Source organism: Nansenia antarctica (assembly GCF_963989245.1).
Source record: "Nansenia antarctica genome assembly, chromosome: 2".
Lineage (NCBI taxonomy): Eukaryota > Metazoa > Chordata > Actinopteri > Argentiniformes > Microstomatidae > Nansenia > Nansenia antarctica.
The window spans coordinates 64,793,103-64,819,460 of NC_137675.1; the positions used below are offsets into that span (position 1 = coordinate 64,793,103).

A 26,358-nucleotide genomic window follows, 5' to 3' on the forward strand; every position below is an offset into this window, starting at 1 on the left:
ACTGGTATCAATGTAACAATGATTCAGAGGTCCCAGCTGAGGCATTATTTGTGGAATCGAACCAGTTCTAATTCTATACTTTTTCTCTTGGTAACAATGTCAAAAACAATAAAAAAAAATAATCTCATGAATTCACTGCAGATCTGTTACACGGTTTAATTTATTCTATGGATTACGCCTCTGAAATAAGATCCTGCCCATCTACTGTCTCACGTGGAGTGTTAGCAGGTTTTTCTGACCCAATTAATCGAGAGAGTCATTAACTGAGAAACATTACTTTCCTATTTCTCCGCCAACTCAGTGGGAAACAAGGGAAGGCTGAACTGCAGAGGCAGGGCTGGGCTGCAGGGCTGTTAACCAGTAGGACAGGAACTACTTGATGAGCAGAGGCTTTGTCAGAGAAGAAAACCATGAGTAAGCCTCCTGTACACAGGTGGCAGGGGTTGACCAAGGAGCACACGTCTCCTCAAAACTACATTACACAGCATAATCACAGACATTGACATTGAGGCACAATATTAGGCCCTAATAAATACTCACTCTTAAAGTGAACATTTGCAGATGCCTCAATAGTAATAATGTACAGTAAATCAAAACAATCACATTCATGTATTCATTTATTATAAAGGTGTATAAACAGAACCCCCCTGATCATCATAACAGAAAGCAGAGAGCTCGTTCTCTCTGGTCTTTGTTTATCAGGCCTCTTATGGCGCTTTTCTGTCGAAACCCAACACCAGCCCGCTCCTGTGTGTCTTCTTACAACTAACAATCAGCCAGACCTGTTCATCTTTACCTACAGGTCTTTCTCCTTCAAACTGAGACTCCCATCAATTATTTGTAAAGGCGACTTTGGTCCCCTGAGTACTCTATTTCTCTGTTTAAATTTTCATTGTATAATTACAGTACTTCTGAGAGATACGGTACAGTACATCTTTGGTGAAAAGATTCAGATAAAGAGTTAAATAACCATGTTAAATATCAATGTCTAATCTGCAACAACCAGTTCTCCAACAACCCTTGGGGTTGCCTTGCATCATATTTCTAAGTCAAAGGAACTGTGTTTGTCAAACAGATAACATGTTCTAAGATGGTCTAGAACTAGGAGGCCAGAGGGTTGGGTGGGGGAGGGTGGGGGTGGGGAGGGATCATTACTGGAACTTTGTATATTGCTGTAATGTTTTGTGATGATTACTAAAATGCCAATAAAATACGTTCATAAAAAGAAACATGTTCTAAGATAACACAACTGTTCTGCATGCCATACAGCACCAATGGAAAGTGATTGTACTGTCTCCCATGGACATTTGAAACTTATTATATGAGGCCTGTTAAGGATTGCAATTGCAATACATAACATCTGTTCCTCCACAGAAGCACATCATTATTACTTTCTTTCCAACAAAACAGTGATATGGCAATAGCTGTGATGGTGGCATAGAGGGCCAAAACTGATGGTATCAATTTACTTGTTGATCAATTGAGCCTTCATTTGTGTTCACTGAGAGAAACTCCTTGGGCCATCAGACCTACCCTCTTTAAATCCTGCTGCCAAAACAAACCCCAGCCTTTGTTCGTAGAGAAATGGAAAGCTAGAGAGTGTGGAGTACCATCCTCATTGCTCCTTACATTGACATGTTCATGGTTCCTGGTAACTGGATCCTACAACAACACAGTGCCTTTCTGAAGAAGTGGTTTGAAATAATGTCTTGTTTCTGTTGGTTTTCTATCTGATCTGTGACCTAGTAGCCTAAACAAACACAATGTCTTGAATGAAATCTCACTAAAGATCACATAAAAACAAGTTAAACTTGTTACAACCGGGAATGCACAACAAAGGGCTCTCGTGAGAGATGCTCTCAATGCAACCTTTAACTTGATATACGTTGTACTGGTTACTAAATTAGGCCACACTTCATTTGGATAGTCCCCTGTAGATAATCTTCTGTTGCCCATCAGCTTGATAGGGTTGCTTTAGGGTTGGAGTTAAGGTTAGGTTAAGGGTTAAGATCAGGGTTAGGGCTAGTTTGGGTTTTAAGTTAAGTCTAGGGTTAGGGTAAGGGATAAGGTTAGTGCTAGGGTTAATGAATAGTTAGTTTAAATGTTGTTCACAGTTAGTTCAACATCTACTGAACAACTACAAACCAGACAAACAGAGGGGGCAGTTAACCTACAATACATAGGGTTAGGGTTATATATGAATATGAGTATATGAATATGGAGGTATATGTAAGTTAACAGACACTTCTTCATTATCAGTTCATCATTTTACCATCACACGTGATTGCACAATGATCAGCACATTCCTTTGGTAGATAGACATCATAGCATTGTCATACAATAAAGTGTTAACATGAAGAAATAAAACAACAGCCTCTTAGTTAGACAAGAAAGAAGACTCCAGCACTGCTGACAACATAAATAGTACCTTTACAGAATATGAGCATGCCTGTCCTCCAGTGTCATGTTAACTAAAAACTTGCTGTTATTTTGATTTTCAAACAAAGTTGTGCAATCAATACCTGAAAGTACAAAGGGTATGCTCTATCATTCTTCAGTAACTTCATTGACATCGACATTCATACTTTCACAGTTTTTGAGGAAAAAAGTGTAAAGGCACTGCAACATTGGCACTGTCATTGTATCAAGTTCAAATACATAAGTGCAATACATGAACTTGACAAGAGATGTATATGAATATATGACTAAAATGATGTGTAATTTGACACTCAATTCCAATCACAGTGCCAACAATATATTATACCAAAATAATCCAAGGGAGTGTGGCAGCTACTAATGCAAGTAAGGTAAATATTGCAAACAGAAATATTAAGCAACGTGCAGTGGTGCAGCAGCTGCGCCGTTGCCTGAGGTTGGGTTGAATGACAGCCATGGTCACAACACTAATCGCATCTTCCTCAGCCATGGGTCGACCCTCGGCACTGATGATAAATATCTGAGAGGCGTTGTGGCTGGGGCTGCTCAGTCTCTGGCGACTCAATCTCTCTGAGATCACCCTATAGCATCGCCCAAACCAACTGGGTTCATTTGGTGATCTTGACGCGCGTCGTGCGCTATGGTGATCCGGTGGGTTACCGTTACCTGGAGGTGGGGGGAGAGGAACTTCTAAAGTCTGCCTTCTCTCCTCTGAGTCTTTGACCGTACTATCAACTGAAACCACGACCTCATCTTCCTTTTGGATGAATGTCAAGTGTCGGCAGATGGGACAGATGATGTTATATCTAGTGATGATCCCGTTCCTGTTGACGCTGACCAGGGTTTTGACCAAGCAATCGTGGCAGAAAACGTGTCCGCAGCTCAGAGTCCTGTCTGTGCCCGAAAGACACTCATAGCACACTGGGCACTCAGACTCCTGGGCGTCCCCCTCCTGATGCGCTTCGTGTTCGTCCATTGCCATCCTATAAGTCGCAGCTTGCAGCAGTGCTTTCCAAACTAAAAACGCGCACCATGTCAGAGCGCGTAAACAGTGGCGACACTCGTCTACACTTGACTATCTCTGGTACCAACAAAGTAGAACTCAGGTCCCGAACCTCCCCGTGTTGATGTTTGTTCCACTGTGAAACCAAAACACATCTGACTCTCACCTAGGCGACCTCACAATTAGGGTGAGAGGAGGCAAGAACAAAATGGGACTGTCTGTCACCCATACACCTGTGACTTGGCTGCCCGCAAGTATTTGTGATATCTACAACAACAAAAAACTGCTCTTCTTATTCCAGTCCCGCATCCTTTGCTTGTAGTTGAATTCCTATAGACGTGTTGATTTGTAATTTAGAATACTGCTGGTGAACGCTGTAGGATACTCCTATATGAAACAATGTAATTTCACCCTAGGACACCCCTATGAAATACTGATCTACTGGATCAAGTTCATGAAAAATACATAGGCGAGGCCTAGACAATTTAATTTCATAAATAAGTGCAATACATGAACTTGACAAGAGATTTATATGAATATATGACTAAAATTATGTGTAATTTGACACTAAATTCCAATCACAGTGCCAACAATATATTATACCAAAATAATCCAAGGAAGTGTGGCAGCTACTAATGCAAGTAAGGTAAATATTGCAAACAGAAATATTAAGCAACGTGCAGTTGATTTCAAACAATGATAACCCAATGCTGTATCATGTACTAGAGATCAGACTTTGTAAAACTAGCATTATAACGCCACCTTGTGGATAAAGGCTATACAATTTCCCTGTTGAAATACTTCTACCCTGGCAAATCGAGCCCAACCCTAGCGTCACATTTGACGTAAATGAAACGTCATTGCGTTCTTGTCGGAAGCTACGTTACGTCGCCGTTTCCGAGACGCGTTGGCAGTTTCCTAAACACAAGCAGTTTCATGAAGACAGTACTGGGAGGAAGATGTGGCCAATGTAGCTAGACAGCTACTGAAACAGGAAACCAACATTAGGCACGGATTGGACATGCTCAGGTACTGACACTGAAACCTTTATGTTGCTTTACATGACCGTTCATCTGTTGTTTATTTGCTTGTTGTTGAGTGTGTGACGCCCTAGTTACCAGCCAGCGATGACAGCCAGCTTCGTTTGGTCGTCGAGGCTCGAGTTGTACTGTTAGTGTAGGTGCTGGACATGCCACGATGATTGTATATTCGTTTTTGGGTTGAGCTAAGTTTAAGTTACTACTGTGATGGTAACGTATTTGTCTATGTTCACTACCATAGCAAAAACGGCTAATAAACAACCCAATGTCCTCACGTCTGACAACCTGACTATGCCATTGACTTGTTTATTTTTAAGCGTATCTGTGCATAGCTACCTTAACTGTTCATACATAGCTCATAACTGGACCTCTAACTACGGTACCGTACTTGCCATACTGTACCTATCACTGTCATGTTTTTATATCACTATTTATTTGCACTTCTTGTTAGATGCTAAACTGCATTTCGTTGTCTGGTACTTGGACATCAATGATGCCATGTGTGGAGCAGACAGGCTGGTGTGTGTCAGCCACCACCGGTAGCCAGTCTGAACCACCCAGATGCCGGTTACCGACCACCGCCCTGGGTTCCTACAGTATCTTAGACTAATAACAGTCCGTTATTGTGTTGCTGTAGGGCTCAAACTCATTCACTTGATAGCTAAGGCCTGAAAGTCATAATGTCGCACTGCGAGATTCTGTTTTTTTGTACCCACCTTTTCACTCAGTGTTGCCAATAGTAAAAGATACAATGTAACTGAGCTGTCACATTTAACACCCAATCACATAACGTCTGGATGGTTGGAATTTAAATGATGCATTGCATATTGGGCTGTGTTCATTTTTAGCCATAGTCTGGTCAAGTTGTTAAAGTTAAAGCAATGCGTATCAATTTGCAGTTTTGTTTCTAAATAGCCATCATGTGTTGTTGTTGATGTTTAAATGACTGAATCAGTTGGCCATGATGCATATGGGAGACGTGACTCTTTCACATAGAACATAGGATAGATTTGTTTATTTTATTGTCTCAATCCAGCAAGTTTATTATTTCTGTCTGAAATAAATGGGTTACCCTCTAAGACCCTGGAGAATAGCAAGTCCTCCTCTCAGGCTGTTCCCCTGCAGGACACAGCATATGTCTGGTCTGCTGCACAGCAGGGCCCACCGCTGCCCAGTCCCAACCCTCTGTTGGAGGAGGGATTCTGGTTTCCTGGAAATAACCTAACTCACAAAGAATCTGGGGTCAGCCTAGCCAGCCCCAGACACACACAAGTAAGGTAAAAAAAAAAAAAGAAGGGACAGGGACAACCAACCATCTCTGTTTGTAAAATGCTTTAGCCATGCTGTCAATATTTCTAGCTGGCTCTGCTTTTGTGTTTTGTAGAATGTCCATGTCACATATGACACTGGCCTGCACTGGTAAAAAAACTAAAACAAACAGAGGAATGCTTCTTTTTCCTGGAGCTGAGACCTCTGAAAATCGCTGTTGAAGCTAGTTGTTAGCCTAAATAGGCCTAGTTTTTTTTTCTGACTGTAGTTTGTGTGTCGATATAGCCTACATGCCCAGGTATCATGGGCCCATAGCATAGCCCAAGTCATTTTTGTGCTATGAATTTGTCAGGAAAAATAGGCTATATTAGTAGGCCTACACCTAACACATTGTGTCCCTTGTTGCCTGTCTTGGGTGGCATATTCCAATAAATGACAAACGTCTCAGAGAATAGGCTATACATTATTTATCATCAGAATCACCATAGAAACTGCAGCCGCTCTGTAATGTTCTCGCTCTAGCGGGCTTTGTGTTGTGATCAATAGAAAAAGGGCCTTCTGATTTCAACCCTCCCTTCTCTTATCTCACAGTTCTGCTATTTCACCTCTATGGGTGCAAAGGTGTTGTCATAGTAACGTCAATTTAGAATGATAGACTTGAGTATAAAACAAGCCTACTTTGTCACTAGCCAATTACATCAGCTTGTTGGGAGAAATGTTCCCTCTTGCCACCCTGCTATTTACATTTTTGGGCTTCTTCTGATTCCTGTGTCTGCCCAGTGAGTCGTGGTAAGGACACGTGAGGGGGCTGTGGGTGGGTCTCCTCGCTGACTTGAGAGAGCTGGGTTATCGTTGGCGACACAGAGAGGAATGTGAAAGGGAAGAAACAGCTGTCCTGTCTTTGACCCTACGACCCTGAGCTCACACCAGACTCTACCCATGCTAAATGACAGATGAGTCTCCTTTACAAACTAAAAGCCAAGAGGCACTTTGTCTCTAATTAGAGTTGAAGCTAATTTAAATGATATGATATTAGCCAGGCCACATTCTTTTCAGGTACTGTAGGCTGTACCTACTGTACCTGTGAGTATTATCTTAAACGTACTTAGCCTAGATTGTATATGAACATGGCATTGCTAAGTAGAGTTCTAGAGACTAAATACTTACAGAAAAAATGGCTTGTTTGCCTGTCCTGTTTGATTTGTTGACTTTCAGTCCCGGTGTTGTTGTGTCTGTGCGCTCTCCCATCATGGGCTGACCCCAGTTTTGGAAATCCTCTAACCTCTGATGGGACTCCCTACTATCCACCTCGCACAACGCAGACCCAAGTCAGATGTGCTGGTCAGATATGGCAAGTTGTGTGTGCACAGATTAAGCAAACATTTAATGACAGGATAGATTATGGAAACCACTGGTGAGGTGGCTTTGCCCTAAACCGAATATTAGCACACACACACGAGTGGTGAGAATCCTGGCACTGCTTCGTTCCACGTGATTGGTATTAACTCAAATTGAACCCAAATAGAAGTTAATGAGTGGTAAATTGCTCTGGCTTTTAAAATATGTAGCCTACTACAAACATCCACTGAAATTGATGACAGGGAGGGACTTTAGATGTTAGAACGTTTGATGAGGAGAGGAGCCTTAGTGTACCCACTCTCGGGTTGAGAGTCGTAAGCAGGGCATCCAATAGGCTCAGGGCATGCGATGGGAGATGATTGGCCAAGCATCAGAAAAGGACATCCACCCTGTGGCCTGGCCTTTCATCTAGGTTTGGGGGTGACCTGACCTGGTACATGAGGGGAACAGAGTGAGTGAATGCATGGTGTTTAACATCATCATGTTTCTCAAGGCACACATTGTCTCTTTCACAGCTTTTGTCAGTCCTCACGTCTGACAACCTGACTATGCCATTGACTTGTTTATTTTTAAGCGTATCTGTACATAGCTACCTTAACTGTTCATAGCTCATAACTGTACCTCTAACTACGGTACCATACTTGCCATACTGTACCTATCACTGTCATGTTTTTATATCACTATTTGCACTTCTTGTTAGATGCTAAACTGCATTTCGTTGTCTGGTACTTGTACAATCACAATAAAGTTGAATCTAATCTAATCTAATATGTCTGTTATTAATGTAGCCTTTCAGACTTGTCTTTTAGGATAGCACTGGCAGCTTCTAAATGAGTGATGATTGTCTCTGTCTCTGCTTCCTCAGTTTGCTTTACCATGGACACAGAGATGATTCCCACATTTTCTTCCAAGGATGAGGAAATCGACTACTGGAAGAATGCATCCCTCAAGTATAAGAAAAAGTAAGATTATGAATGCTCTCAGAAGTCTTCGCTATCCAAGGAACCTTTCCATCTTCAGTTTAGCTATAGGATTTTCATAGGTGTTTTACAAAATGTGCGAGGCCATGCTTGATACGATCTAGGGTCACATATGGAATTCCCAAAGAGTAAACTATCCATACGCCCAATGTCACTCACTGTGTCTCGTCCATGTCTAAATCTTTCTGTTTAGCTTGAGCCTCACTCTTGTTTTTTGCGTCTCTCTTTCGTAGTAGTAGTAGTTTACCATTCACAGAAATCAATGGCCCTGCTCTCGGCTCTCTTGCATAAATAAATGCTTTTATGTTTGCTCATAACGCTTGACGTTTAATATCAGTCAGGTTAGGCTATGTCATAACTGGTAATGTCAGACTGTATTAAGGCTGCCACGATTAGTCGACTAGTCACGACGACGTCGACTACCAAAATCGTCGCCGACATATTTGGTAATCGCCGTAGTCGCATGTTTTTTTGGAGCTGAAATAAGCGTTTTTTTTTTTTTTTGGGGGGGGGGGGGCCTAGCACAAGGGGAGCCCCCCCTCCCAAATTTCGTTGTTTGGTACCTGTACTATATCAATGACAATAAAGACCATTCATTTCATTCGATAAGCATTCGTTTTTCTTCCCTGAAGCTGCCACTGGCTAGCGTCTCCCAGTGTCTTTGATGTACATGCGCAGTGTCGGTCATCCGGGGCACACGTGACTTCCCCGGAAAAACAAACAGAGAAATGTCTTCCTGTCCTCGTACCTCTAAAGTGTGGGAGCATTTCAACCACAACTTTGAAAAAAAGAATGTAAAATGTAAAATTTGCAAAGCTGAACTCGCTTATCATGGCAGCACGTCTATGATGCGCGAGCATCTAAAAAGGAAGCACGTTGTGGCAGATGACGAGGAAGACGATGGCTCGTCTCGGTAAGCTAGTTAGCTTGTTATTGGCTAACGATATCGTTACGTTAAAAGCCTTCTTACATTATTTTACGTTGTCATCAAAGCGATACTTATCAAATAGCTAAAAATGTTGTCTTAACGTTACAGTGCTAAGAAGGCGCGTTCTACTATGAGATGAGTGAAGCAAAGCAAAACTTTTGTACTCTGTACAAGTATTTATTTTTGTTTTTGTATTCTTTTGGTTGCCTAGTGCCTAGCCTACCTCATTTTACTCAGCAGTTTGCACCCTCTACTACTCTTTACATTACATTACATGCAAGTGATGCCAGAAATAAATCTGCAAAGTTCATTAAAATATCTATTTTTGAGTGAACAATCATTTTAATTGTCTTTATTTTTAGTTAGCACATGCCTACAACAACAACTAACAACTTCAAGCTAAATTTAGAAGCTGATTTAGAAGATGATAGCTAAATAAGAGCGATTGAGTAATTGTGCGATAAGCTGTAATTTATGATCCGATTAGTCGACTAATCGTTAAAATAATCGGTGACTAGTCGACTATGAAAATAATCGTTTGTGGCAGCCCTAGACTGTATGACATGCCTTATTTTCTGTAGCCTACAGTATAGACCTTAAAGTCCCCATTTACCCAAGAAGGGATTCATTGACCATGATTAGTTGTGAATGCTGGTGTCACTTCTGCAGTGTATCCAACAGGGTGTTTAGTTAACCTGTCTCTGTGAGGGTCAAACTACTCCTCCGGGGAGTAGGTTTACACACTATCCCAGGATCTTGTCATAGACCAGGCAGCTAAGATCACAGCGGTCTCCCCCAACGCATGCTTAAAACAGATTTATACTGTACTGCTGTTGCCCAGATTTACTTCAAACAAGCTTAGACCCTCAGTTACATAATGGCTAGACACGCAGCCAAGTTGCTCAAAGTCTGCAGGAAGCGACATTGCTTTTGAAGTATTTTTGGATACCCTTTGATGACGTTAGGTGTCTACCAGTAAAATAGTTTCAGAGAATTGTGTCTCTTGAGGTTAATATTGAATGTATAGAAGCAACTCAGCCTACTCTTTCCTCCTGATTCCTGAACATAATCCATTTAGGCTTGAGAAAATGTGAAGTGTCCCCATATAGATGAACAGCTGTGGATGGTTCAGAGGAGAAGACGGTGCTTTTGTCTAAATGAGGGTACAGGTGGTGCTGGTATTAATACTGCTAACGTGCTGACCGTCCTCGTGTCTGTTGGTACAGTTGTTGGTATTTCTCCCACACTGGCGGAACTCCTGTGGTCGGCCTGCTCAGTCTCGCAGCCATGATGGGGCACAGAGGCGGTGGACGTTTTTCTAGGAATTTCCTGCTGAGGGGGGGGGGGGGGCAAACATCAGCCAATGGAAAAATAACACCAAGACTCGAGTTGACTGTTCCCTCACACACATGTTTTGGTGGTTCCGTATTCACAGGCTGATTGGAGAGCCAAACCGTTCCAATGTTTGCACAGGTTTAGTGTTATGTGACTGTTGAGTAGGCCTACTTGGTGTATTGTGATTATGTAGTGCTCAGAGAGGTGTTGAACGGGTAGAATGTGTGTAGCTTGGTGGTGCTTTTTCTAACTTTTTATTTATTTATTTTTTATACATTTGTTTTAGTTTGTTTTGCACACACAGCGGTCTTGTTTGTCATGTTGGTAAAACAGGGAAGTGTTGTCAGTTGAACCAGGTTGTTATTTGGCCATGTGTGCTGATGAAGCAGGCTTAGTGCTGCTGGTATGTGTGGAATGGGACCGCTGTGTGGAGAATGGGAATGATTTTTGGCCAAGGTTTCGCTTGCCCGTCAGAGAGGCCAAGGCCAGTGCAGGGCTGATAAACTGACCTCATCAGAGTAACCCAGCAGGTCTATTAATGTGTGTCAATGTGGCACAACACATCCTGTCTCTGAAATCCTGCCCCCCCCCCCGTCTCCTCTTGACCCCTGTCCTTTGACCCCGGCTAACTCTAAAAAGCATGGAACAGTAGGCCTTTTTACAGCCATCTGTATCCTCTATTTGTGACACACTGTTGCTGAAGTCCTGCCTCTCTCAGCTCAGCCATAGACTGTCTCTCTAGGCATGCTGACCCACACACTATGTGCTATTTAGGGGAGACAACATTGAAAGCTAAATACAGTCTAGTAATATCTACAGTGCCATAGTATACGAGGCCTTTCGCTCCTGTATTGTTCTCCTCAGATTGTCTGTGGGCTCTTTCTGACCATAGACATAAAAACATCTAGAACTTGCAGGATGGCCCTGACTCATCTTTCACCACAAAAGCCTACAGCTGAATTCAGCACGCCCCCCCCCTGCCATTCAACCAGTCGGCTCCATTGAATTGAATTGGAAGGGGCAGAGTAGCTATTTTACGTGTATCCATGTGTGTTTAGTGTCCCTCCCCTCTGTGTTCTCCAGCTACATTGACGCCCAAGAGGAGCTGCAGGAGTTCCAGGAGGGCAGCCGCGAGCTGGAGGCGGAGCTAGAGGCCCAGCTGGTCCAGGCTGAGCATCGCCTCCGAGAACTGCAGACGGAGAACCAAAGAGCGAAGAACGAGGTGGAGAACCTCAAGGTAACTGGTTAATGCGTCCACCGTAGTTGCTGGAACTATTGCCTGAAAGGACAATGTGAACAAATCAAGTATCTGATATTTATTTAGTGTGTAAAACCCTTGTAAAATGTCTGGGCTATCGCACCCAGAGGCTGAGGGGGGGTTACACAGGCTGAATATCACCACACATCTATTCACCAGGAACTGTAAACTGGCTCTTTAACACCCCCCCCCACCATCCTATGTCAGTTGAGAGCTCCACTCCTGATTGACACGGCTGCCTCAGAGCGTTTGTTTTAGCTGCTGGCTGGCAGGCCAGCGTTTCCATGCTCCAGAGGTAATCCTCCAGGCCACAGCACACTGTAATAGGATGTCAGGATCAAGAGGGAGAAAATAGCAAACTCAAAGGACATGTATCTCATGATGCTGTTACGGCGATGTCCTTTCCCTCCTCCTTTTTGGAGTAAATATAGCCACGGTTTTGCGATAGACAGCCATAGATCCTCAAATGGCAGCCACATGTGCATGCGTTGTTCACCCAACGGCTAATGTTCTAGACCTCAGTGTTGAATGAACGGTCCTGGAGGGAATCCTGAGTCATGCTCTCCCGGGTGAAGTTGCTGTAGCTCAGTCATGCAGCCCTGCCCTGCCCTGCCATCGACCCTGCGCAGATACCTCTAGGCAACATGAGTCACACTCTTCTCCTCCCCTCCTCTCCTCCTGTCGCTCTCTCCAGGAAAGAAAATAGGCCAGTGACCCAGGGAGCTCTATGACTAGCTAGCCTAGCAGGGTCCCAGCACAGGCAGTTGATGTGTACCCCCCATGTACCTCCACCTCAGTCACCTTTTTAAACACATTACTTAATGCTATACATTGACTCTACACTTTGAAATCAAACACTTACTATTAGTAGGCCTATATATTCTCAGCTTTTATTTGAGGGTATTTGTGTATTATTTTTTCATGGCACCAAGACAGGTGTTTCATATTTTCTGATTTAATGTCCTCATACTCACTCTCTCTCTCTCGCTCGCTCGCTCCAGGAGAAACTGGAGTATCAGTGTTCTCAGAGCTACAAGCAGATCTCTATGCTGGAGGATGACCTAGGACAGACCCGGGGCATCAAGGATCAGCTCCACAAATACGTCAGAGAGCTGGAGCAGGCCAACGACGACCTGGAGAGAGCCAAGAGGTCAGACAGAGAATACAGCTACACTACTTTTACTTTTAATTATATTTTTATAAATAAAATAAACATTTAAACATGTTTTAGTTTAGTTCCAGCCTGTCTTTTAATGTTGGATAATCTCGACCAAATCGCTAAAAATGTACAGTACCCACTGCTGCTACCACTGACAGTTGTGCGTCTCCCTATCCTCCTTCAGAGCGACCATTGTGTCTCTGGAGGACTTTGAGGGCCGTCTGAACCAGGCCATTGAGAGGAACGCCTTCCTGGAGAGCGAGCTGGATGAGAAGGAGTCCATGCTGGTCTCTGTGCAGAGACTTAAAGATGAAGCCAGAGGTGTGGAACCACTTTAAACACCTACTGCTATCCTATGTCATCTCTGTTACTGAAAGTAATCTCTGTTGCTGACTCGTGTGTAGTCCTGCTCAGTGTTTCCCCTACCATTGCCTTGGGGGGGCGGGCCGCCCTCCCAACGGAACCCCCCGCCCCCCCAAGAAAGAGGAATTATTACGGACGTAGACACCAAACATCTGACAAGCAGGCTAAAATATCCGCGTTTTTTAAACGCACCCAACCCGAATCTGACGAGTGGCAAGCCCATAGGCTCGTTGGGAACGTTAGTCCGCCGTAGTCTCGCATAGCCAGACCTATCTCCACACTTCGCGCTGTGCCAGCGCTGGAGAATAATACAAGATTTTGCGCAAGTGTGCACGCGAGACGCGAGAGTTTTTGCCGGCTGTGATGTCTGCAGATTGAAAGTAAGCAAGTTGAAACGTTAGCAAATATAATTGCTGAGTGTTCTGACAGAGAAAGTTGGTTAAAATTGGTCGTTATTATCGTGACTAGAAAGTGTCTGACTAGTTCCATAGTGTAAATAGTACGGGTGTAACGCATGTGTACCGCGGATCAATTGCAAAATGTAACCAAGTAATAATATTACTTAATATTAGTTAATATCCCTTGTAAATCACAATGTAGAGTTGCCATGAAAAGATTGACGCGACAGTTGCGTGCTTTGTTTTACTCTAAAGCGCAATGATAGGTTGATAATGAAAGAAAAAAATCCAGAACAAGGCTGATCAGCATTCATGGAACGCCTCTTGTCCAATCAAATTACTTGGTCCCTTTATGACGTCGGACCCAGTGTGCTCTCCGGCGCTCTCAGACCAAATTTACGAACGCAGCCCAAGTGTTTCATGGCGAGTAGAGTAGTGCTGCTAATGTTGGCGACAGAGAAGAACTCGAAATGCCTCCCTCGTAATTTAAATCCCATGTATGGGAGCACTTTGGCTTTTCTGTCAATTATAACAATGACGGACAAAGTGTGGTCGATAAAAAAGTTACGGTGTTTAAGCGTTGTGCAACGAGAAAGTCGTACGAGCATGGCCACACATTTGCCGTGACATCACCCTGGTGTGTTGACGGGAGGCACGAAAAAGGCAGCTTGACAACTTCTGATAATGTAGCCAATGTTTTCATACCATGTTTAAAGTAAGGTTTCACTTTATTATTTAGTTAAAAGTGGCATAAAACATGTTTATTTGTCTGCTTTAAAGAGCCCAGTGATTCACTGCTGCAACCAGGTGCCTCCTCCCTCTCTCCTACTGCATCATTTAAGTTGAATGTGTGTTTCTGTTTAATATGTAGCCTAATGTTTGAGTGTAGAATATGTTATGTATGTATATATATATATATACCAGTTTTGACATCTTGAATGTTGTTGGGTTTCACACAGTAAAAGTGGTGTTTTTACAGAATTCGAGGAAAAATATTTTTATTTTTATTTTTATGTTTTGTGTTGATCCGAAAAATTATCCGATCCGTGACTCAAAAACCGTGACGTGATCCGTTACACCCCTAGTAAATAGTGTCAAAGAACTAGCAAGCTAGCTAGCTCAGAGGTGATGAGATGAGCTAGTCTCCTTGCACACTTGCCAGCTAAAGAGCTAACTGGAGGCACTTTATTATTTTACTTAAAGTAGATATACTATCTTTCTTATTCTGCTAGAGTCGGGCTTCATGGTAATACCATAATGGCATATTTACAGTACATGGACAGTTGATTGAAGCATTGGAAATGTCAGTTTTTTATAGTTGGACATACGATTTTTTTTCAGGTGAGAGAGTAAAGTCAAAATGACATTATCTGACTGGATTGCCCACAGCAGATTATAAATACTCTGGCTGTTTTGTTTACCTTTTGGTTGACAGCAAAAGGGAGAGAGGAGGATAGGGAGGGAGAGAAGGAGAGAGAGCAGGATGGTGTCGGCACACCAGAGAGAGAGACAGCAAGAACCAGGTGAGAAAGTGGACAGTAAGTAGTAAGTAGCCTTGAGAACCGATGGTTCTGGAGCCTATCTCCTGTTTCCGTAGCGTGAGGCGGCTTAATGTACAAGTACACCCCTGGACATGACGCTGGTATGAGGCAGGGTCTTACCCCCTGGGGGGGGTCCATGCCACGGTCCATGCCACCCCCCCAAGGCAGCAAACCTAAGGGAAACACTGCTGCTGTACCAGTGCTCATATCTGTGCTTTCTGTCTGTCCTCCAGACCTGAGGCAAGAGCTGGCTGTTCGAGAGAGGACCACAGACGTAACCAGGATGTCAGCACCCAGCTCGCCCACCCTGGACATTGACAAGATGGACTCTGCCGTGCAAGCCTCCCTGTCTCTTCCCGCCACCCCTGTAGGAAAGGGCATAGAGCATCCTTTCAGTAGTCCTAAAGGTCCACTTCTTGTTTGTTTCTTGTGTCTTAACAATCTTAGTAATTCGACTTGTTACTCCAATCACAAACTATTTCTATCTCTCTGTCATATCCTAAATCTGCCTCGTCATCTCCACTCTCTCCCCAGTGTTAACCAATGGCTGTGGCAACTCTCACCTCGCCCCCTCTGCAAGAATCTCTGCTCTTAATATCGTTGGTGACCTCCTAAGAAAAGTTGGGGTAAATATCTGACCACATAATGTTTCCTGTAGCTACTGTATAATCGCATTTCTATGTCTATGTCTCGAGTTGTCCTTTCAGTCATAGTGATATAGCGGTATCTTTTGAGTGACTGTTGGTATGCACATACAGTTGGTGCTGTTTGCCTGTGCGTGTGTGTGTGCATGTGCGTGTGCGTGTGCGTGTGCGTGTGTGTGTGTGTGTGTGTGTGTGTAAGCTAAATGTAGGCCTTGTTTCTGTTTGCTCCCAGGCACTCGAGTCCAAACTAGCTGCTTGTAGGAACTTTGCCAAGGACCAGGCAGCCAGGAAAGGCTACACCACAGGGAACGGCAACCTCATCAACAGCAACGCCACCAAGTTCTCCCACTCGCTGCATACCACCTATTTTGACAAAACGTGAGTCCCACAAGTGCACTCTACTGACACCCACTGTAGCTACCTCACTGTCTAGTGTGTGTGACTCACGTTGATTGAGTGCTGCAATGAATGTGGCTCAACAACAATTTCAGAGTATACAGTATTTCCATACAGCACATCATCTGATCAGGATAAACTAATATTTATTCTCTTGGGTGTTCCTGCGTGACTGTGTGTATGCCGTGTCTGTGTTTGTGCTGTCTCTATGTGCTGTTCTGTGTTTGTCTTCTGTTTCGGCTGGTTTTGCCTGTGCCCTACAGGGCTGTCAATGTACTGGACTCCAGTACCCTGACCTCCATGGCGTCACCCAGGACTGTCTCTCCATCCGGCATGATGCCTCTCAGCGTTTGAGGCACCCCCACCCCCACCCACCCGAACCTCTGCACAAGCTCCTGTACACCCCCGCAGAACAAGGGAACAGAGAGGACACTTGAAAAACCGTTACATTGTGTGTACGTGTGTGTATGTGTGTGTTTGAGAGATTGCGTGTGCGGATGTATGTTTGAGAGAAAGTATGTTTGTGTGTGTTTTAAGAAATTGTGTGTGTGTGTGTGTGTGTGTGTGTGAGTGTGTGTGTGGGTGGGTGGGAGAGCGACTTGACTGTACAATTACATGCCTCACTCTTTGCAGCTCTAAATGTACCCATGTGGATGCTCAGTGTGTGTGTGTGTGTGTGTGTGTGTGTGTGTTAATCTACCACACACACACAGGCACGTGCCTAACAGATACTTTGTTTGGATGTGACCTATTGACCTCTGCTCTAAAGTGGTTCCATTGTGCTCCCAGTTCCACTCTCCCACAGCCTACACCCGACGGAGGTCCTCAACCGACCGCAACTTTGTCTTTTCTTCTTTTTTTCCCAATTGAATTGCACAATTAAAATAATTTCTCTTTAGAATGTGTTGTATTTAAAAATGAAAAGGGATATGTTTCAAGTAAATTGCATTCGTCATTGATGTATACTTTAAGATGCAATATTTCATGTTTTTTGGTTTGTTTGCTTGCCCATGTGTGGCATGGGGTGAGTGGAGGATGTGAGGATGTCAGCCCCGTGTCCACAAGAATGACTGAAATGAATGTTTACCGTGTTGAGGCTGTGATCACATTCATGTGGTCATGTTGTACAGCGTGTTGTTCCTCTGACCAGACAGGTCAGCTGGCGGCACAGCTGGGCTTTAGTCAGAAGACCCTTTCATGTTAAATAGCCTGGAAAGATCAGCTGCTCCACCATGTTTTCATTCATGAATAATAGAGTAAAGTCTCCACCCAAATTGCCCCTGACTTGAGTAGAGGCAGTGAACTGTATTTCTCCACTTTTGTCCATTTGAATTTCAGGGAAAGGTCTGAATTTGACTTCTGTTTAGTCTTTACCTTAGACTCCCCCTCCCCCCTTTCTGATACATATCAAAACAGTTGCTTATCCACATTGATATTGGGTTAATCGAGTGGTACAGTCTGTCAAGAGTAAACCACCAGAATATCAACCAATCCAACATTTTAGCAGTGGTCATGTTGATCTTTTTCCTAGACTAGATTGTCTTTTTAGATTGGCTTTTATTGTGTAAATTGATAACGGGGCATTGTGACATTTTTGTCCCATGACCCTTATTTGTCGACAAAGCGTTTGTTATTGTGTGAACCTCATCTCAGTTTGATGTGCCTCTTGATTTTCTATTGGGTTTGATATTCACCTTGTATTTATTTGACATCCCAATGTTGTCTCTCAGTCCTTTTAGGACCCTATCACAGACTCAAGTTAAAACTGCATGGTTTATTTCCCCTGACCCAGATTAAACATAGTCCTGGACTAAGGAGCGTGTTCAATGGAGGATCTCCATTGAAAGTTCTCTCTGGTCTAGGAGCTGGCTTAATCTGAGTCCAGGAAACGTCCTGGACACAGTTGATTTCACCTCTTCCAGTTTCTGGATCCTTCTGGAGCACTTACTTGACCACAGATGTCATTTACACACTTTAGGAAGTTGTTTGAGCACTAAATGGGCCTGTTGTTCTGTTCCGATGTATATAGGTTTGTAAGCATTGTAACGTTGCCTAACACATTTGTACATACCCATATTTGGCATTACAGCTCTATTTATTTCAGATTGTTTACTATGGCATGTGTTCAAATGAAGACAGTGAGTTTAACTATTGTACATCGGTTGTCTGTTGAAATAAATACATGAAATAAAGATATTGAAAATAAGTACATGGATCTCAAAGCATTTATATCGTTTTTCTCTGTTTATGGAAAACCTGAAGCTACTGGTGTAACAATGGAATGTTTGGATGCGTCTGTTGATGGAACATTCTATTCATCCATAAAAAAGGAGAGTACAGAAAGGTCCAAATAGGATTTAGTCTATAGCTGTCAGGCTTCGGACAGACACTATCACGGTCTAATAGTCCCTGGCCAGATTCATGGTACCCAGTGGCTGTCTCTCCAGGCGGAGTTGGAAAAACACTCAGCCAGCACACACACACACACACAGACATACAGCCTGTCAGGCTCTGGACTTTACTGTAGGAGTTTCCTCTCAATCTCCTCTCGCAGTTTGTTCTTCTGAATCTAGGAAATACAGAGAAAGAAAGTACAGATTTAACCGTCAGTGTAAGTGCTAGTATCACTACATACGGGTATATCCAGGGGGGTATTCCATCAATGTCACTCTTATCAAAATAAGCCTGGATTTTCCTTTAGTGACGTTGATGGAATACCCCCCAGGTTGGTCCTGATGATTTGTCCAAGACAATCCACTGTAATAAAAGCATCCTACCTTTCCAGAGACAGTAAGAGGATAGCCATCCACAAACATCACGTAGTGTGGGATCTTGAAGTGAGAAATCTGTGGATTGTAAATGACACGTTAAGAATGGAAGTGCTCTGCTTGGCATCGGATCCCAGGTCAGCTCTCCCCCTCCCGTCTCACCTGGCCCTTGCAGAAGGCTCTGATCTCCTCCAAACTGAGCCTCTGGCCCTCCTTCAGCTTAATACAAGCACACACCTGCTCTCCCAACCTCTCATCTTTCACTCCTATCACCTGGGGAGAGAGGAGGACAGAGAAAGAAATACAACACTTCATTAGGACATTAGGACATCATTACCCTCCCCAGCAATCATACCTATTTCTAAAAAGGTCCTGTTCCCATTTGTGTTCTCATTATGGCTCGACATACAAAGGGTCTGACACTGTAACATAAATGTACTGTATTATCCAGACATTCTGCTACAGTATTATTGTTCTCTGCTGCCCTCTGGTGGTGCTACTTCACACCTGCGCCTCCTGTACTTTGGGATGGGTGTGAAGAAGCTGTTCAATCTCTGCAGGGTAGATGTTCTCCCCTCCTCGGATGATCATGTCCTTTATACGTCCCTCAATGTGACAGTAACCAAAACTGTCCAAGCTGGCGAGGTCTCTGTATGGAGAAGATCACCTCCATTGTTAGATCTATCTCACGCTCTCCATGTATTCAGTTAGCATTGCTCCTCTGTTTCTCTCTTATGCACAGTTCTCCTATCTATCAGACAGAGATATCCATCCCAATCATTTGATTGTCCATGTACTATCTGTGTCCATGTATCTTACCCGGTCCTGTACCAGCGGTCGTTGGAGATGCACTCCTGGGTTTTCACTGGGTCTTCCCAGTACTCCCGCATCACACAGTACCCTCTGATCAACAGCTCTCCAGAAGCCCCCAGCGGAACCAGCTCCCCAGAGGAGGGGTCTACCACCTTAGCCTGGTGGAGACCATTGAGGGGAGATGTCAATGTGTAGAATGGGAAGGCTGTAGAATAGTAGGGACATACACACACCTACATGCGCATGCACACACACACACGCACACACACACATGCACACACACGCACACACACGCACACACACACGCACACACACACACACACACACACTAGACATACTGCAGCAGACACATTTGCATTACCTCAGTGTGGTTCATAATACATCCTACTGTCTTCATCTTCCTGTCGTCGTTGTCTAGTGGGAAACCCATGAACGTCACAGGGCTGTTCTCTGTGGTGCCATAAGCGATCTGATGTTTCAAGGGAACAGTGTGAAGCCACATAGATAACACGTTTATTTGATAGATTCTATACAGATGTTCTCCAGTTTTACCACAAACATTTTCAAAAAGAGAGGGGGGACTGGTAGAAAAGATGAAGAGGTGGGTCATCTCACCATCATCTCCTTCACATTCAAGTGATCTCTGAGCTTCCTCATGATTTCAGGAGGACAAGGCGCTCCAGCCATGACGCCTAGAACATAACAATACAGAGAACATTACCCTCCCCAAGCACAAACCATGACTCAACTTCAGTCTATCAATTAGCTCAATCTCTAACCAAGCCGAACAACATATCATGCATAACATCCATTGTCATCTTCAAATGTCTCACCGCCTTCAACTGAGGACAAATCATACTTGTCCAAATCAGGCTGCCCAAGCATGTCAATGAACATTGTAGGGGTACCATACAGGAAAGTGCATCTAGGACAGAGAAATAGAAATATGTTATATAGCGTACATGAAAATATCAAGTTTGAAGGGGATGTATAACGTAAACATTTTAATTTGCAATATGCTTAGTCGCAACTAATCAAGACCCAGGTGTCAAAGTGTACCTTTCGTTCTGAACGGCCTCTAGGCTGGCACGACCGTTAAAGCCAGCGGAGGGGAAGACCAGTGTGACGCCGTGCAGTGCCATAACCATTCCTCCCAGTACAGAGCCGAAGCAGTGGAACATGGGCACAGAAACACACACTCGCACTTGACGCTAATGGAGAGGAGGGAAGATCAAATGATCAGTGTGTGTGTGTGTGTGTGTGTGTGTGTGTGTGTGTGTGTGTGTGTTCGTGTGTTCGTCTGTGTGTCTGTGTGTCTTTGTGTGTGTGTTCTGACTAGACAGAGACATTGGCACACTGACCCTCCAGTCAAAGCCCATACGGAGACCCAGGAAATAGGCATTGTTGACAATGTTGTGGTGGGTCAGGGTGGCACCTTTCGGACTTCCTGTAGTCCCCTACAAACAGGCAACAGAGGGAGAGGCACATGCTCTGTTTTAATGTGTGGCTGACATGGTCATGGACAATGGTCGTACATGGTTTACATGATGTACAGTACGCTGTATAATGCTCAATAAAAGTTACCGATGTGAACTGAATATTGATGGGGTCGTCAAAAGACAGTTCGCTCTGGAGGCTCTGGAGCTCTTGGTGATGCTGGCTCTCCCCCGCCTGCATCACGTCCTCCACGTGAAGCATCCCTGGCTGTCTGCTGTCTGTCACTATCACCCTGCGCAGGTCCGGTAGCCTGGCATGACCACAATGGATTGGTCACAGATCACACATTTGACAATCCATCCCAGTGTTTCCCCACTATTTCCCATTAGTATTAGAGCAACATACTGTAAGCATTAGCCAGGTGAATGAGTGTTATAGAGTACGCACACATGCATACACGTGTTTCTGTGGGTGTAACTATCTAAAGGTTGATGTGTTTCCTGATTTATTGTACAGGTCAGTAGGCCATACCTGGAGCTCTTGATCTCCCCTGACTCTGCTGTGTCTATCTCTGGGCAAATGTGTCTCAGCGCGTCACAGAACCCCTGGTTCTTAAACTGGGTAGGGCACACCACTGCTTTACATCGAACCTACAGAGGCACCAAAGGTATTGAATGAGAATGTTCACAGGTCAGCAATTGTATCAATATCAAATGAACCATAGGAAGCTGCATGGGACTAATGCAGTATTTACTCTACAACAGCAACAATGACACATATGTATATACCTTCTTCAGGGTGAACTCCAGCTCCTTCGGCGTATAGGCTGGGTTCACTGACACCTGCAAGGACAGTTAGATGATCCCATTCTAAATCCAATTCTAACACGTTATAGTATATACAGTTTTCTTCTACTCTTGCTACTAATCCTAAATGTTAGAGAATGTTACTTCGCTATTGCTGAGACAATATAGGTACTTAAAGTAGGCTACACATGAAGGGATACAGCACAATATCTACCATCAAACCACTGCACTGATTGACATGTTAAGTTTGCTACCAGTATAATCGCAGCCTTGGCTGAAGCAAACTGGAAGAGGATCCACTCATAGGTGTTGGGCCCCCATACTCCCAACCTGTCGCCCCTCTTCAGACCCAAGGCAAGCAGCCCAGCAGCTGCCTGGTCAACCTAAGGGAAACAATAGCCCAGGTAGTCATACATACACAGACACGCAACACCATCCCTGTACCTAGTTCAGTGCTGCAAAAGGTCAGTTTGTTGTTCTTTGGACTGTCTTTGCAATACATAACTAAAGGGAGATCTTTACCAAAGGGTATTGTAAACACATTACAGGATATGATATTGTAAACCTCTCCAATCCAGAGGAGTTATTAGGGATTCCAGAGAGCGAGAGACTCAGGGCAGGGGAGATTAGCTGTATACCTTAACAAGTCAGACATATTATGCATTTCATTGTATCCTGAGAAGAATGTACAGTATGGGTCTCATCCTATTTGAATGGTGCACAGTTAACCATTACAAGAAAACGTTCATCCTCTTTCTCCTCTGCTATCACCGATCAATATTTAACCAACTTTTGTTTGACCGTTCTTAGCTTCTAAAGTCCATTAAGACTGTTATACAATACTATGCCTGTTAAGTTATACTTGTGAAGGGGGGGCCATCCATGTTGCCTCCCTATCTTCAGTTGACTCTTCCCCCGATAAGTCCAAAATGATTGTGGTCTTTTACAACATTTCAAGAATGTGATGATGTAATTGTACTGGTTGGTCAGTTTCTCTTCTTGCAAATAGCTCCTAATTGAACTGGGGTTGTGGATATGGCAAGCAGGATGAAGGGACTAGCTTACTTTCTTTTCTTTTGTGTCCTGGCCACAGGATGTGAACAGATGAATGGAACAGATTCAAGCGGGGTGAAGGGGGTGAGAAGCAGTAGCGACTGTAGGGCCACTGGAGACTTACTTCCTGCTGGAACTGCGAGAAAGTTTTGCGTATGCCGTCCTGTGGAAAGACCATGGCCTCTCTGTCAGGCCAGCGTTCAGCTGCAGTCTGCAGGCTCTGGCCTACGGTCATGGGGAGCAGGGAGGTGGAGGAGGTGCCATGGACATAGCTGCTGATCACCGTGGGGATGTGGGGGGTACTGTCTACATGGAGAGGCCTGGGGGAAAGGTAGATACAGTAACAGAGTTTTACAGAGGAGGGAAAGATGGAGAAAGATGAGTTGATAAAACAGTAGACTTTGAGGAGATTTGTGAGGTTGAACATTCTCAAGCAGTATACTGTTGACTCTTCATATACAAAAGGTTCAAGAGGGATGTCCCTGAATCCCAGGGCCTAGCTCGACTCCTGTGGTGTTTTGTTGGTGTAATTTCAAGCTGACCCCCTCTGAAGATTGCCCAAGAGAGCCATTGCGAAAACAGCAGAGCTCTATCAGATATGCCCACCTCACTCACTCACTCTGACCCTAAGGTCAGATAACATGTGAAAAAATTCTGAGTGGAAACCTGACTCCTGAGATAATGGATATGTGAAAAATAAAACATGTAGAGTGCCAAGACAATCAGGCCGATGTCCCATTCGAAGTGGCCAAGACAAACGCGAAGATGGATTAATAGTCCAAGTAAAAACATGGCTTTAGAGGAAACCTTGCAAGCATTGTTTCTATGCAGCGATATCAGCAGGCATTGAAAGACAAAACCCCCTCAAGCTTTTCCAAGTCACACACAGGTCACCAAGCTAATATTCAACTATTGACAAATCACAGTATAAAACCCTAACCCTAACCCTAACAGTCATAATTGTAAATCACAAGTTGACATAGTGATGAAGTTATCTTATTGATGCAGTTCCTCATTTAGTTTACTATAATTTGCATTTGATTACATCATCTTTTATAATATGATATTTGTCTGAATGCTACACATTATGTCTGTGTTCAAAAGTAGTGGTATGCCACAGTAAGGTTGACAGAGGTAGTGTGTAATCTAAGACAAGGGATGAAGTGTACAGAGAGGAGATCACAACCTTCCAGGTCAAGAGAAATAATGGAAAACAAATAGTCCTGCAAGAGAAAGTCAACATACCGGCACCACCAGAGCCAGCTTGTACTCCAAGGTTTCCATGTCCTCCGCAGCGTGAGAGCGCTTCCATGTGTGAGGTTATGAGCACTGGCTAGTAACCGTGACGATATCATCCTTGCTGACATGATCCAAGCTCTGCTGTCATGGCTAATGTGGAACCTGCCTTATTTCAACTAGTGGACCTTTGACCCCGATCTGGAACTCTTCAGGTCTGGTTGGTTAGACGGGGATAGCAGATACGACCAGACTGACCTGACAGTGAATAGCTGTTTCAGTGTGTTTGCTACATTCAGCAGTAGTAAGCAATAAGGTAATAATTGTTTAACTTTCGGATTAAGTATGTAAAAAGAACAAAAGCTATGGGACATAACATCTATTGCTGAGGTTTAATAAAGTTCAATAAATTCACATAATCACATTGTACTACAGCTAGATTTTTAAATAAATATAAGGGCAATTATCTTTAAAATGTTTATTTGGTTCATGACAGATTCATTAGTACAAAGACTGCCAGTATTTCGCTATCTCAATTTTGTGGACTACATCACAATTTCCACAAGATGGCGATAAAGGTATGGAAATGTGAAAAATCACTGAAGTGGCGCAGGAAGGAACTCAATGAACTGTAGTTGAACAGTGAACAGTAGGTTCAAATGATTCTTACAAAGTAAGTTAACAAGAACAAAAGAGACAGATAAAAACAAATCAACATACTTTCATAGAAAATGTTTAATACTGTGTAAACATAAGATATTACATTTCAAAACACTTTAGAAATAAGTTACGACTAAATACCAAAAATATGTCTATCCTTTTATACATAAGGCTACATTGCTTCATTTTGAATAACTATATCAAGGCATCTAAACAATTGCACAGATAAATACATTCATCAAGAACAATGATTCTTTTAAATACTGTTGTGCTATATCAACAAAAACAAATAGATATTTCCATTGATTTCTTCTTCATAAAATGGGTGAACATTAAATGGATAGTTCACCACATATTCTGCGCCGGTTGTTGTTTATCCCAATTAGAGAAATCATCTGGCCTCTATCCCAAAAACATCTTCCCATTAATTTGGACTGTGCATTTATTTTAGAGTCAACTATCCCTACACTATTGAGGGGAAACATCCCTAACCAGATGTAAGACTACTGTTTGTTTGTTTACAGTACTGTCATGTCACGCCTGAACTGGTAGAAGAATGTTGTGTCATTCTATAACTCAACAGAATACATGTATTGTCTGTAGACATAGAGAAAGACATGGGCGTCTGTAGGTAGAGGGGGGAGGGTTAACATCAGGCCCAGATTAACCCCCTACGGTGACCAGACTTGATGTGCCAGTGCTCATAACCCCCCCCCCCCCCCCAAATAATAAAATATATATATATATATATATATATATATATATCTCGATACAGCGATTATCGTATCGTGGCCTCTTACAATTCGATTATCGTTTCACATGGCAAAATATCATTTTTTTACACAGGTCAGACTTTTTCTAAATAAAATCTATTCTACACGAGTCTAAAACACACAGAAGCCAGTAGAAGGGTTTATTTTGAACGTCTCACCCTGCGTCTGATCCTGATGTTATAGAAGCAGCGTAGCAGCAGGGTAGAAGCTAGGTAAAGAGGGACGCGAGCCAGTCTAAGGCTGCGTTCGTAAATTCGCTCTGAGAGCGCCGGAGGGCACACTGGGCTCAACGTCATAAAGGGACCAAGTAATTTGATTGGACAAGAGGCATTCCATGACTGATGATCAGATTTCCAGAACAAATTTACGAACGCAGCCCAGGGCTAAACCACTCGCAGACTCGGTTTTTTTTCATAACACGAAACAGTTTAACACAGTTTAACGATCACTAAACGTATCATTTGTGGATTGGATTCACTATTCTCATTTGCCATAGGCTACTGGTAAGGGAGACTATTGTAAATACTTTCGTTTTGGGACGTGTTCGTGTTTGGGGCTGTGTGATCATCTATTTATGTGTAGTTCGATGTGTTTTTAGCATGTCGATGTTCTATCAGCATGTTATAAACATTAAGAAGATGAATGGCTGAAATGGCGCAAAGAGGGGAAAAACAAATAAGACATCTTAAGTCTGGAACGATTA

At 43.4% G+C, this 26,358-nt stretch overlaps 3 protein-coding genes across 4 annotated transcripts; 1 reads left to right on the top strand and 2 right to left on the bottom strand.

Moving 5' to 3' along the window:
- Nucleotides 1-2,758: 2,758 nt before the first annotated feature.
- LOC308150441 (RING finger protein 222) lies at nucleotides 2,759-3,418 on the bottom strand (the record flags this gene model as incomplete). The annotated part of the gene is made up of 1 exon (XM_080523270.1): nucleotides 2,759-3,418. The coding sequence occupies one exon, from the start codon at nucleotides 3,416-3,418 to the stop codon at nucleotides 2,759-2,761; it is 660 nt and encodes a 219-aa protein (XP_080379396.1).
- A 971-nt stretch (nucleotides 3,419-4,389) lies between these two features.
- On the top strand, nucleotides 4,390-18,557 carry ndel1b (nudE neurodevelopment protein 1-like 1b). 2 transcript variants are annotated; one of them, XM_080524805.1, is made up of 9 exons: nucleotides 4,390-4,468; nucleotides 7,973-8,069; nucleotides 11,434-11,587; nucleotides 12,610-12,758; nucleotides 12,952-13,088; nucleotides 15,303-15,476; nucleotides 15,604-15,695; nucleotides 15,946-16,091; nucleotides 16,373-18,557. In XM_080524805.1, the coding sequence occupies exons 2-9, from the start codon at nucleotides 7,984-7,986 to the stop codon at nucleotides 16,461-16,463; spliced, it is 1,029 nt and encodes a 342-aa protein (XP_080380931.1). In that variant the 5' UTR covers nucleotides 4,390-4,468; nucleotides 7,973-7,983; the 3' UTR covers nucleotides 16,464-18,557. The 2 variants fall into 2 exon arrangements, with proteins under 2 accessions (XP_080380931.1, XP_080380932.1); XM_080524806.1 differs by lacking the exon at nucleotides 4,390-4,468 and adding an exon at nucleotides 7,445-7,558.
- On the bottom strand, nucleotides 18,203-24,363 carry LOC308151910 (medium-chain acyl-CoA ligase ACSF2, mitochondrial-like). Its single transcript, XM_080524804.1, has 16 exons — nucleotides 24,232-24,363; nucleotides 23,111-23,306; nucleotides 22,188-22,316; nucleotides 21,916-21,969; nucleotides 21,659-21,777; nucleotides 21,275-21,437; nucleotides 21,052-21,147; nucleotides 20,750-20,901; nucleotides 20,524-20,615; nucleotides 20,306-20,382; nucleotides 20,052-20,159; nucleotides 19,697-19,848; nucleotides 19,385-19,526; nucleotides 19,040-19,150; nucleotides 18,887-18,955; nucleotides 18,203-18,678 (listed from the first exon to the last, which is right to left on the bottom strand). Exons 1-16 carry the CDS (start codon nucleotides 24,351-24,353, stop codon nucleotides 18,628-18,630), a joined length of 1,833 nt encoding a protein of 610 aa, XP_080380930.1. The 5' UTR covers nucleotides 24,354-24,363; the 3' UTR covers nucleotides 18,203-18,627.
- Nucleotides 24,364-26,358: the final 1,995 nt, after the last annotated feature.